Here is a 14,289-nt window from a genome sequence, read left to right as displayed (position 1 = left end):
ACAATCAGCTTGTAACACTCCAAAGAGAAAGGAAAACTTGAAATCGCATCATATGACCCCTTTAATAATAATGTAGTTGCTTTTGATTCTTCAAATTATGATTCAGTAGGCTGATAGCTCATTAGATATGGTGATAACTCTGATTACAGATTAATTGTGTTTTTTGAAATTCTGTAAGGATAACTGCATCCTCATCATTTTTTCTTTTTTTTTATATAAATATAAGGTTAAGAAAGTTGACACTTTACACTCTAGTATATGACTGCCATATCTTTTTTTTTTTTTTTTTTTTAAACTTTCACCCCAATTGGTTGCCTCACCGCCTTAGATAGATAAAGTCCCACCCACCTGCAGTGGTCTCCACCTCCACTGAACATAAACCAGACTCAATGACTGCCATATTTTTTTTTTTTTTTTTTTGAATAGTGATTCATTTTGATGTGGCTCATCATTATCAAAACATATAAGGATCTTATATCTTTATGGCCTACTTTCTATTCTTTGCATTCTTTTGTCATATTGAAGTCATTCTTTCACTTCATTGAAAGTGGATTGGTCATGGTTCTTTATGATGTATTGAGTCCTGTCTAGGTCACTCATGTCCCCAACATGTGACCCACATGTGTATTAGACAAGTAGATGTTTATACTAAATTGGAAAGAAATTATTCTAAATGGGAAAGAAATTATCTGCTTAACTTGTGTGCTGTAGCTTTATCTAATATACTGCATCTTTTTTTTCCAGATGTTATTAACTTACAGGTGAAGTGTGTAATTTTTGTTACAAGTTGTACTAAAGCAAATGGTAAAAAAAAAATGTTATTAATCTGAACACCACCTGCCATTGGATGGTTAAATAGATAGCTCCGCCCCACATTTACATCACTGGTTGAGCCAGTGTTGCTGTGTAAGACTGGACAGGATGCTAAAACATGCAGAAATATTTTATTGTGCTTGTGTTAGGTAATCGGTTTAATTTTCTGCATATTATGTTATAGAAGAAATTATTTTAATATTGAAAAATACACAAATTGAACGGTTATTATTTGATGCAACAGTAATTAAAATACATGATAGAAGTGTCCTCAGTGGTTGCACGTTTAATTCCGAGTTGTATTTCCGGTGCCATTGTGAATCAGTGGGACTCAGACAGCAAACATATGGAACCAGGAGGGCAGAAGTGTTAACCCAAATTTCCCCTGCAGCTTTGAGTGACTGACTCACACTCACTGCACACACACTCCTACTGTCTTACATTAGGCTTGCATTATTCTTTCTCCAAAAGAGACACCCTCTCTTCTCTGCGGCAGAAAAGATAGGAAGTCTCTCGATGTCCCAACTCTTGGGTGACTGATATGTGCCAGAGTCGTGTTTTCTCTACAGCAGAGATATGCACCCCCAACACATCTCGTCCTGCCCCCGAAACACCCCCGCTAGGCTAATAGCACCCACAGGTTTTATTTGTAAGGCACCATAGAAACGCCACCACAATAGGCCCCATCTCGAGTGGGCCCATCTGGGTGTCTTTGTCGGGGCCGCTGAAAGCCACAAAGGCCTGCTGACCTAGAAACACATCAATAAGGGAGAGGGGAGTTCTTCCAATGACAAATTGAAGAGCTGAGGAATTGTTTTTTCCTTCATTGGTGATGGAATATGAGAGGCATCCAGGTTTGTGGGCAGAATCGAGACGAGGACAGGAAATCCCTCATTCTGTCCTGCTGTTGGAGGAATCCTTCAGAGGTCACGCAGGGGCTTTAGACCTGTGTGGGTTTGTCAAGAAGAATGGAAGGTTGAAACTTTTTTTCCTGATACAAAAACAGCAATTAAGCATAATTATATTATATATTGTATTTAATTTATTTTATATTTTATAAAACTATAGTATTATGTTGTACAGTATACATTGCTATGGAAATGGTTTACATAAAATCACGGTTTATCATTTTTTAAAGCAATCGTTTTGAAATGCTAACAAATAACCTTCTCCTTCTCCAACGATTTTAGACCTTCTTGGTGCTTTATAAGGGTGTTAATATGTACAAAAATGTGTCAAACACAGTAATAGTAATGCCATTTTGAAGGCGTTAGTAATACCTAATAATATTGTTTCGATGAAAATGTGCATCTCAAAACCTCAGAACTATGATCAGGTCTGCATTGGCAAACGTTTGTCTGTATAACTGTTATCTGTCACTGAAGGTTCGTCACAGGGTTGAAGAGCTGGTTTACAGATCAAGACAGGTGTTCTTTTCTCTTATACTCTGTTCAGCTTTGTAACAGACATACATGTACATTTCCACTACAGGAGGAATTTAGTGTCATATTCACACTTTTCAGGTACAGTGTAGCTGCTGATAGATGCCGAATCCATTACAGTCACACTAGCCTCCTACCATATGGCATGTATCACAAAGTGTCTAGTGTGTTTGGCATCACTAGCAACCAGAATAAACAGTTGTTTTCTGATTTCATCTGAGGTTAGTCTTGTTTTTGTTCTCTGTGTTGGGATAATTACAGCATCTGATGTGATAGTGACTCTCTGACAGTTCTTTTGTCACAAGGTGTGTCAAAAGGCTCAGCGCTCATGTTTGGGTTGGTATGTGTGGCATTGATGGTGATTCCTGTTCACAGAGGAGGACCGCTATGACAGCTACTCCCACATGCTGCTCAGGTACTTCCTGGCGGAGGGAGTTGTGTGCGGACATGAACTCTTCCTGGCATCCGCCCGAGATCACCCTGATGAGATCGTGCAGGTATGAAGAAAATCAAATCAAGTGTTCACACTCTGCCTCTTCGACACTTTGGTCAGGTTTTTTGGTTCTGTGAACTCCAAATACATCAAAATCCATTATTTACAGCCGTATTCTTTTTATATAATTAGTACCTGGCTCTCAAAACAATAAACCTGGAGAAATCTGTCTTTTTCAGTAAAATGTTTTTCTCAGCATTGGTCAGGAACCGTGTGACCGAACATGACACAATGTCTGTATGTATTGTTATGACTGTGCTATATAGTCTGATTTCTGTATCTACTTTTGGTCTAAGGACTCTTTTAAACTGTTTGGAATAGAATACCATAATCAATAGTCTATGTATACATAGTATTACTATATACTATATAGTATACTAAATAATACTATATAGTCATAGTATTATTTTTTTCTCTGCATAGCAGTTTATACATGCTTTGTACATTCCAAATCTGTCCCACAATGCAATGCGCACAAATTGACCTTGCGTTGCTTAAGCAATGAAGTAACCAGAAGTAATATGTGCTGTAATTTTTAACATATTTTCTTTCTTCATTATTTCATATGACATTTTATTTTATTTTGAAATTATTCATATCTTCTTGCTTCATTATTTGATCAAGCATTTTATTCTATTTTTTATTGTATTTTATTTCAATTTGTCATTCACATCTTTTCTTACTTAATTATTATTAATATTACTAGTAGTAGTATATTTAATTTAATTTATTTTACATTGTTCACATCTTTGGTATTTGACCATTTTATTTATTTATTTATTTAGACACATCTTAATCATTCACATCTTCTTGGTTTATTATTTAATCAGACACATTTTATTTTATTTGACATCATTCACAGAGTAAGACTGTAAGGCATCAGTGTAGTTTAAAATGTGCATACTGTTTCTTGTTCTGCATTTAAAAAGCTCTAGGCAGTAGTCATGTCTAGTGTGCAGTGTGCTTTTAAGCAGTACACTAATATTCCATTACAAACATAGCCAGTGTTTTCTCTCTCTTCTCCTACCCCATCTAAGCTTTCATAGACTGATACATGACTGTTTTTGTGTAAGAGCTCAGGGAGTTACCTGTGAGCGTTAACGAGTCTCACCTTAATGACAGTGGACAGGAGTTCCTCTCTCGCTGGCCCCAGATTGGCCCCCAGTCAACACAAGCTTAATGAGGGCCTGTTGTTGCCCTTCAGACAGCTCCTGCATTGAGCTGTTATTTGTGAAACAGTCTCTGTTTTTTTGTTATTGCATGGTCTGTATGAACATTCTCCTAAGGGACACAGTTCCCACCTTCATTTTGGCATTAACGACAGCATCAACCCTGTTGTTTAAACAACAGCTTTTAATGTGCTAGCACCATTTTGTGTTTATTCATATTTTTGGCCTTGTTAAAACAGGTCACTTGACATTCATTTCCCTTTTCACAGTGAGCTTTGGCCAAGCTACTAGCTACTTAAACTAGCTTTAGTCTACCTAGATACAGTGTAAAAATTCTAGAAACATCAATACCCACACAAACTCAGTTAAAATATAGACGACATATTTGAGATAAAATATAGACATCGTAAACATTATTCCAAATATTGCATAAATGCTGTTTCAATTTTAAATGCTTCTCTAAAGATTTTCGTAAGGTCAGGTAAAAAGTCTTTCCTTATTCAGATTACATTTATGAACTAGTATAAACATTTAAGACTTCAATTTCAGTGGGTGCAAAAAAGTTATAACAGTAGTACAATGACATTATTCTGCAACTTTTTCTTTAATTTTATTCTGTCTAAAATATATTTAAAAATTATTGTTGTTATTAGTAGTAGTAGTATATAAATTAGTTAATTAATGTTCTGTCTTTTCGTAAGTTAAAAAAAAAAAAAAAGGAACTCCCTTCTCCAATTGTGGATGATGTTGCCGGCATGAAAATCAGCGAGGGTCAGTCTCAGCCAAGTGACCCAGAGAATCCAGACACAATGAAAATCGCCTGGCGCTACCAGAACCAACCAAGAGTTCAGGTAAAAGACCATCTGTAGGGTTTACATTAAAGATCAAGTCATGACCTGCACTGAAAAGCAAAATTGTTCATTATAATATTTATCCAGTAAACAAATGCCCTTAAAATTACACATGCAAATGTATTATAATTCTTACTTTGTCAGTAATTTAGTGTACAAATATATTGTGGTTGGCACAAACAATATTAATCTTCGTTGCTAATGAATTTACACCAGTGTTATTATAGGTAACTAAAACAATAAAAACATTTTGGTTACTTGAAAGAAAATAAATGTTAACTGATATAAAATATTAGAAAACTTGCACTTATTTTATTTCAACTGGTTGCCAAGGCCACATTTCTCATTTTTGTTTAGTTCAACTTGAAATACTAAAATAACTAAAAGTAAATAACCTAAAGCTAAAATATATACATATATACACAAAAGAATAAAAGTGACAAAAACACAAAGCAAAATTATTAAAACTGAAAAATTCAAAATGTTAATAAAAACTGTAATCGTACATCAATGGTACGAAAATAACACTGATTTGGATTTGAAGTACTCTAGTTTCTTTTGCTTTGCATAGTTTTATGTGCATGAAACACAGCCTGTCCATGTTGTCATCAGTCTTGTTTGTCTAGCTTCAATGCCAAAATACCATGGCGTTTGATTGGACGTACAACTTTATATATCAACATTGAAAGCTATGGACAGAATTTAGTCTGTCTTTTAAAAAATTGACAAACCTCTTTATTTTACTATGCTACCCATGCGAGATTATATGGTAAATTAGTTGCATTTTCTTATCTGCATTCAGCATTGTTTTATACCTGCTGTCCACAACTCAATCAGAACAGAAATGCGACCCATTTTTGGAGTGGAGAACCACTTTTATACATGCTAAGAACAGGGGGTGGGAAAAATAGTGTCCTATAATAAATATATCAATTCCTACCCACCCAGCGCTGTGAATGGGCTTTGGCTGCTCTCATTCACAGTTTAGGTGGATTACTCACGCTTAGCTGGTTATAGGTGGACTTAAAACCCAAGGAGACAGGAGGACATGGAGCTTCTATTCAACCTCAAGCCCTTTACAATGGACCAGCAGCCTCCAGCACCCCCAAATCCCTTCACAGCCCTCGCCGTGGCGTCCGCGCACCCCTCTTTCTTCCGTTTTCAGAAAAGACCCCTCCTGCCAGCCCATAATCCAGATTGCTATGGAGATTAGGGGGGACACTAGTGAGTCCCCAAAGATTTCACTCTTTCTGTCTGCATTTTCGGACAACTTTCGCTCATTTTTTTCCTCCTCATTGGATATTTTCAGTCTCGTTTCTCCAGATTGCTATGGAGATTAGGGGGGACACTAGTGAGTCCCCAAAGATTTCACTCTTTCTGTCTGCATTTTCTGTCTCATTTTTTTCCTCCTCATTGGATATTTTCAGTCTCGTTTCCTTATTTTGTCCTCCCCCTTCCTCTTTTTTCCCCCGTCTCAGAGGGGATACTTGCCCTCCTTAACCTTTATCATACCTCTGTCCTCTTCACAAAGCACCAGTAAATCTAGTAAGGGATTTGCATCCTAAACTCGTTTCTTGTTCTCAATGGAGACGCCAGATCAAAGTTCAGTCAGTCAAAACTCATGCCGTAACGTTAAAGGGGTCGACCCGACCGGCCCACTAAACGAGGATGAGCGCCAAGCTGTCAGTCTCCGAAGGAGGTGCTGGAACACATAAGAGTCGCTGATCCAGATCAGGAGAAGATTAGGGGCTCGCCTCGCTGCTCATTAGAAACTCTGGAGCAAAAACCAGACCCCCTCACAACCTGAGGAAAACATCTGCCCGCGTGCAAGTGTGCTTTCCTAAGCCCAAGTGGTCAGTCTCGTCAGAAAGTGATTACGTTCTCGATGGCTTAACGAAGCCTCTGGGTCTCTTACAGTTTAACAATGGATAAGCTATCAGTGGTAGCTGGAAGCTGGAGCTGGAGTCTTTTATATGCTTAACTTTTCTTTTTATTGTCTTATGTAAAGAATGGTCCACTATGATAGGTCATCAGTTCGTAGATGATTCTCTATGTACACAACTGTTTAAAAGTTTGTCAGTAAGATTTATATTTTAAATAATAAATGTTATTTTTAATTTATTTTTTTGAAAGGCATTAATGCTTTTGTTTAGTAAGAATGCATTAAATTTGTTGTGGAAAAAATTTTCAAATAAATGTTCTGAAAAGTATGCACAGTTTGTTGTTGGTATTTTAGTTTATTTTATTAAGATTTGTTATGTTATTTAATCAATATTTTTTTTGTAAAATATGGAGATAGTACAATAGAATGTTGAAGAATAAGAAAAAACTGCCTGTTTAAAGATAAGAAATCAGTAAAAAATATGCAGTTTATGTTGGTATTTTTGTTTATTTTATTAAGATTTATGTTATTTAATCAATATTTTTGTAAGAAGGTTGTTTAAACATTTTTATTTGTTGTTAAATTTGCTTTTCTAATAAATAAGTTATTAATGGCCAGTATGTGTATGTAATTTGCCTTTAAGTGTAATTTTTACAAACACATGAAGGTGATTGTACGTATTGTGGCAGTTTGGAAATGTAATGTTTAGTGACTGGAGCTAAAAGCTTGTTCAGTTTTATCCGAAACAGGTGAAGGTGAATTTGGCTAAATGTTATATTGGTTGTTGTATGCATTGCAGCAGTTTGAAAATGAAGTGTCCACTGATATGGCGCTTAAAGCTCAATCATTTTTATTCAGAACTGATGAAAGTGAATGTGGCAAAATTTTATTACGTTGGTTGTTGGGCATATTTCTGCGGTTCAGAAATGAAATGTCTGGTGAGTTACACTAAAAGAGTTAATGCTCTTTTGTGTTTGACAATAACATACCTCCTACACTAAACCTAACCGACTGTTGAGCAGATAAAAATTAGATAAAAATTAATTTTTTGAAGCAGCTATTCCATTTTAGCTTGCTTCTGTAAGTCTTTCAATTCTTGTATTGAGTATCGTGAAAAGTAGGACTCGTACCTGAATGCTCGGTATCGCAATGTTAGTGCTGTACCAGGTGAGCTAACAAGCAAGTTTACGGCGTTAGAGAAATCATACATATGGAGCTGGTCATGTGATGCGGATGTCAAATGGTTTACTTTACAAATCATGCACTATGCTAAAAGTATTTTGGGGTCATCATAACATATTATTGTGCAGGGAAAGAAGTCTGTAAATCGATAATCTGATCATAATTTGTGAGAAAAGAAATACAAGTTGTTGCTATTTTACTACCTTTAGTTTTTATTTGAGCTGGGAACTGCAGCAAATTGTATATATGTACTTTTTGGAGTTTCCCAAAAAAAATTTTTTTTTTTTCTATGAGCCTATGTTGATAATTTCACAATAAACAAATTGGGGCAGAATCAGATGTAGAAAACTGCTTCCTATCCCTTTCAAAGAAATCAATTAATCAGCAAGCTTAAGCGACAACCAAATGTCTTGAGATGCAAAAAAACCCTCATTGTCTTTCCACATTTCACAGCTCATAGAATAAAAAGCCCCATGCCGTTTCCAGACTGTTAAATTGCTCCGTTTCACTACGTGCCGTAATTGGCACAAATTGCTCTCCAGGTGAATGCGGAGCCTGTTGTTTAAGACGGATGCTGCCTCCACGCGCCCCTCTGGTCCCCCTCTCGCTCGCATCACTGTGATCTTAATTAGCTCACCTGTCGGCCATTATCCTCAACGGACGGCACCTTAAGCGATCACGCTCTGTTAGGCTGCTGCGGTCTCTGTCTCAGACACAATGGGGGCGTGTCCTCTTTTGATTGCCACCACCCCCACCTCCCCAGGTCTTAATCAAAGGAGGGAAACACGGGTTTCACCCCATTAAGGAGCAAATCAGTGAGGTGGCTTTAGAGCGTGAAATGTTTGGGCTCAATAATATATTTTCTTAAAGAAATTAATATTTTTGTTTAACAAGGATGCATTAAATTAATCAAAAGTGACAGTAAAGACATTGATAATGTTACAAAATATTTCTATTTCAAATAAATGCTGTTCTTTTAAACTTTCTGTTCATCAGTGACACTGAAGACTGGAGTAATGGCTGCTGAAAATTCAGCTTGGTCATCATAGGAATTAATTACATTTTAAAATATATTTAAAAAGAAAACAGTTCTTTTAAATTTTACAATATTAAGGTATTTTTACTGTATTTTTGAGCAAATAAATGCAGCCTTGGTGTGCACAAGAGACTTCTTTCAAAACCATAAAAGTCATTTCAAAAGTCTTACTGACCCCAAACGTTTGAACACTATGTGAATATGCACAGATGGAAGATTAATAATCAGATGGAAGATTCATAATCAGTTCTATCGACACTAATTGTTCATAATGATTACCACAGAAAATTTTAATTTTGAGACTTAATTATTATGTGCATTTGACATGTGTGACTGTGTCAAAACCTGTGTCATAAAAGTTATAATCCCATTATTTGAGCTAGAATCAGAAAAATTATGCTAGTCCTTTTGAACACAACTAAAAGTATGTGTCAGGCCTGGATGTTGCTGTTTGTCAAGATTTAAATTCAGTTCTCAATCTTTGAGTAATTGATGGCTGTCGTAGCTGCATGCAGAGTGGCACAGTGTGGTCATTACAACATGTTGTGAGCCAGAATGAGAGGGAAAGACTGAAATGAATGACTGAAGTGACAGAATGAAAGACTTTACAAAACCCCTGAGGTGTGATATATATCTTTAAATGAGCAAAGACATAAATCTCAGTCTAGTAGTTTAATCTCAACAGGCTGCTTGATCGTCATCATTATATTTCAAACAAAAATGCACTTGCTTTGAATAGTAATAGGAGTCTTCAGAATGTCTGAATGCCATTGCATTTCAAGTCTCTTATGCTCACCATGGCTGCATTTATTTGGTAAAAAAATGCAGTAAAAGCAGTAATATTTTGAAATATTATTGCAATTTTAAAGGGGTCCTATTATGCTCTTTTACAAAGTCTTGATTTTGTTTTGGGGGTGTACTAGAACATGCTCTCATGCTTGGTGGTTCGAAAAACGCATTATTTTTCACATAATTTACATTATTAAAATACCTTTCTTCCCAGCCTGGCACAAACGGCTCGATTAGTTCCAGCTTTGATGAAGGTCTGCCTTCCAAAAAACAAAATGTGTTGTGATTGGTTAGCTGTCCCAGTGCGTTGTGATTGGCGAACAGCTTAAGCCCCGTTCACACTAGCAGCGACTTTTGTCTAGGGATGGGCGATACCCCTTATTGGTAAATAAAACGCACCTTAGTATCGATATTTTTTGTTTGAGTATCGATACTTTTGATACTCGCATCAGTATCGATATATCGATACTTCGGATCGATACGCCCATCCCTACTTTTGTCGCTGCATGTCACCAGGGGCCGGCGATGAGGTTGCTAGTGGGCATTCTCAATACTTTGGGCATTCTCAAAGACGTTTGGGCATGGAGGTGAAAAAAAACAAAGGGATTTTTAAAAAACGAAATATCTCCCTTTGGAGTGGACTTGTTGAGATTTGTAACTTTCTAGATCTTTTTTATGCCCAAACATACACACTACACACTGACTAAAATTAAAAAAGTGAAAAAGCATAATAGGACCCCTTTAAGTAACTGTTTTATATCTGAATATATTTTAAAATCTAATTTATTCATGTGATGCTAAGTTGAATTTTCAGCATCATTACTCCATTCTTTAGTGTCACATGATCCTTCAGAAATCATTCAATATGCTCATTTACTGCTCAAGAAAAATATCTTATCAATGTTGAAAACAGTTGTGCTGCTTAATGTTTTTGTGGAAACTGTGATACACTTTTTTTCAGGATTCTTTGATGAATTAAAAGTTAAAAAGAACAGCATTTATTTGAAATAGTAAAGACTTTCAAGATGTTACAAAAGATTTGTCACTTTTCCCCAATTTAATGCGTCTTACAGAATGAGAAAAAAAACCTTACTGACCCCAAATTTTTGAACGGGAGTGTTTCTGTTGTTGAATAATGTTAAACTTAGTATTCTTAATTTTGTAACATAATATTACACTTGAAATGTGTGCTTGTGCCAACCTTCCATAAGATAAATGCCATGTGGTATTTTGTTATCTAATGCAGTTTTGGGTTCTAAATACGTTTTATGACACTGTATAATATTCTCAGATTTTAGGGAGAAAGAAAGCAAGAAACATATTTGAGTAAAGACAAAATGTGCAACACAGAGCAGGTCAAGTGCTTTGACCTCCCTTGCTAAGAGTTGCACATCTTACCCCTGATTTAACATAGAAGCGCTGTGTCACTGGGATCAGAAGCACTGTCCCGTTAACACAGCGCTCTGTTTCAGCACACTCAGACTCACCGCAGGCCTCAGGGGGAGTGCCCGGAGCTGACAGAGGTGCCAAAGTGTTTAATTAATTTCATTTCATTTCATTTGATTTAATTAGTGATGTATTTCCTTGCGTCTACATGCACGGCTAGGTTGCCAGGGTTACTGCCGATGTCAACAGGCTTTTGTGATATCAAAGCAAATCCCACTTTATGATGGCAGCATATGCCGCAACAATTAGTGATTTTAATTGAAGTGTACACAGATATCATCAGCTTTTGACCTGGTATGAAGCCATGATCATAATAGTCCACATTCAAGCATTTTCCTGAAACTGAACCTTTGCATAAAAAAATAAATAATAAACATGGTTTAAAGCTATCATTTGTTTGCACATTTGTTTGCACATTTGTTCTAAGTCAACTTTGAAACTTCTCTTACAGTTTTAAGTCTCTTGACACATCGGTATGATTAATTGCACAATTCCACACTTGTTACTTTAGATTAAAGCATCTGATAAAAGAAAGAAATGTTAAATGTGACTACGTTTTACACTTACGTTACTCTTTGAAAGATTGGGATCTGTACCATTTTTATTTTATTTTTGAAAGACACTTATGCTCTCAAAGGTTGCATTTATTTTATTACAATAATTACAGTAATATTCAGGGTTTAGTGTTAGTTAGGGCTGCACGATTAATCGCATGCGATATTTATCAGTATCTTATCAGTAAAGCCGGTTCTGTAATCAGCGGTAAATCTCCATCACCTGCGGGCTTTCACATTGAGCAGCATTAACTACACAGAGCCGTTGTTCACTGGTGAGCTGCGCTAAACCACGTTCATATTCGCGCGATTTTTTGCGCTGCTCATCAGTGAACAACGGCTCTGTGTAGTTAATGCTGCTCAATGTGAAAGCACGCAGGTGATGGAGATTTACCGCTGATTAGAGAACCGGCTTTCTGACAAGATGCGCGTTAAATATCGCATGCGATTAATCGTGCAGCCCTAGTGTTAGTACAAATTTAGAATTTTTATGTTTACCAAAGCTGCATTTATTTGATCAACAATATAGTAAAACAGTATATTGTGAAATATTACAACTTTAAATAACTGTTTTCTGTTTCAATATAATTTAAAATGTAATTTATTCCTGTGATGTAATTCTTAATTTTCACAGGCATTATTCCAGTCTTCAGTGTCACATGATCCTTCAGAAATCATTCTTATATGATGATTTGCTGCTCAAGAAACATTTCTTATTATTATTATTATTAATGTTGAAAATGTTCGTGCTGAAAATGTTCAAAATAAGTATATTTTATTCTTGTCATGTTCTTTCAGTCCATTACCAGTACCCTATCATGCTCTCCTGAAGTCTATCCAGACGGTCATCCGAAAAGAAGGGTTTGACGGATCCACACCACAGGTTGGTTGTCATTTGTTTAGCCATTTATTACTCTGTTTCTCTGCCCCGGTAATCATAATCAACTTTTTTCAGCAGTGATAACTTTAAAGAAATAGTACCCAGAAAATGAAAATCCTGCCATCATGTACTCACTCTCTCATGTCTTTCAAAATCCATGAAATTTTCTCGTCAATCGTACCAGAATGCCTTATTTCAGTATAATTAAAGGGAATGGTGACCATAACTTTCAAGCAAGGTTTTCAATGAACAGTCTTAAATTTCAGTCATATGGCTTCAGAAGACATGGAATATATGGGTATGAGTCAAAATGACTACTTTTATTATACTTCTCTACATGAAGGTGAATAAATGACACATTTATAATTTTTGGGTGATCTATCCCTTTAAATTGACCAAAAAGGCTATAATAAAATGCACAGTTAACAGACACGCTTGTCATTAACACCTCTGGAACAATGAAAGCGTTTTGCCGCAGGCAGTGTTGTTACAAGACCTTTAATTTGTTGTTTCATTGATTGGTCTCGCTTGGCTAATTGTTGCCTGATTTTGTCTGTGCTTTCACTTCCTTTGTAGTGTGGCTTTCAAAGCTTGTGATAATTAGGAAATGGAAAAGAGCTTCAGATATAAAGGCTTTATTTTTTCTTTTCCTTTCCAACTTTATTCCTCTTTTTCTCGTCTCATCCTCAGTTGTCAGTTTCTCCATGTTGTGCTTGAATCGCTCTCAGGAGGGAGATGGGTTCCCTTGGGTTCCTCTTCCTTAAAGCTGAGTCCTATTAGTTTTGTGGTAAACAGGCCAAGACAGACACTGGGCAATATGCCCTCTGTCTGTTCATATTCATTAGCTCCTACTGAGAAGCAGGGGAGCTCGGCCCCTCTGGGGGCCCCTCTCAGAAACGGCCCCATGATAGCCCCTGTCTTGACTTCCACATCAGCACTGCATCTGCTGAGCCGCTCTTGGGACCGGGCCGCTTGAGGATGTACTCGCTATTTTTAATCAGTTTCCAACTTTATGTGGCCCTAATGTGGTTTATCTCATGTGGTGAACTCCATACATGGTCTCCTGACCAAATTTTGTGTCGGCTTAGTAGGCAGGCCTATAAGTTTATTAAATATAGTTAGCGAAGTTATACTCAATCTCAAATCACTGTCTTTAAAACCACCTTTATTATTTTATTTTATATTTCAGAGATTTATTTTGTGTTTACACATATTTTAGTTACACCGTAGGCTTATGTCAACCCAACAAGCAATTAATAAAAAAAAAATAAAAAAAGAAATTGCTTGTTGTGCTAAATTCTGCTTATATAGGAAATGGTATTAAAGGTGGCATATCATGAAAATCTGACTTTTCCAGGTTTTAAGTGCTATAATCAGGTCCCCAGTGCATCTACCAACCAAGGAAATGTGAAAAAGATTAACCCAGTAACTTTGTTTTGGTAAGCCTTTTTCTGCAAGCATCTGAAAAAACGAGCGCGTCTGATTTCGCTCCCTTGGTGACGTGGCAAAGGGATCTCATTATAATATTACCGCCCCTTAATCTGTACGTTTCCACCCACGGCACCGTCATTTGATTTTGCAAGCGACAACGGTGTACCAGCTCCAATGCCATGGTGAAAGTTTGAGCAAAACATGCTAACTGTTCTGTCTTTGGCTGCACAGACGAGCACAGAACACTATTTAGAGTCCCAGACTCAGAGGAGACGAGAGCAGTGGATTTATTGATTTATTTACTGTATATTGCTGCTGCCA

At 36.5% G+C, this 14,289-nt stretch overlaps 1 protein-coding gene across 1 annotated transcript in view; it reads left to right on the top strand.

The window, feature by feature from the left end:
• Positions 1-14,289, top strand: part of LOC107667799 (elongator complex protein 4-like) — a 32,204-nt gene that overhangs the window by 2,078 nt on the left and 15,837 nt on the right. The window contains exons 3-6 of the mRNA XM_016459517.1: positions 2,631-2,752; positions 4,637-4,768; positions 6,358-6,467; positions 12,456-12,540. Of these exons, the coding sequence (XP_016315003.1) occupies positions 2,631-2,752; positions 4,637-4,768; positions 6,358-6,467; positions 12,456-12,540 (449 nt within the window). The remainder of the gene's footprint in view (positions 1-2,630; positions 2,753-4,636; positions 4,769-6,357; positions 6,468-12,455; positions 12,541-14,289) is intronic.

Source organism: Sinocyclocheilus anshuiensis, unplaced genomic scaffold (genome assembly GCF_001515605.1).
Source record: "Sinocyclocheilus anshuiensis isolate Anshui unplaced genomic scaffold, SAMN03320099.WGS_v1.1 scaffold2313, whole genome shotgun sequence".
NCBI lineage: Eukaryota > Metazoa > Chordata > Actinopteri > Cypriniformes > Cyprinidae > Sinocyclocheilus > Sinocyclocheilus anshuiensis.
This window is presented reverse-complemented; position numbering and strand designations above follow the sequence as displayed.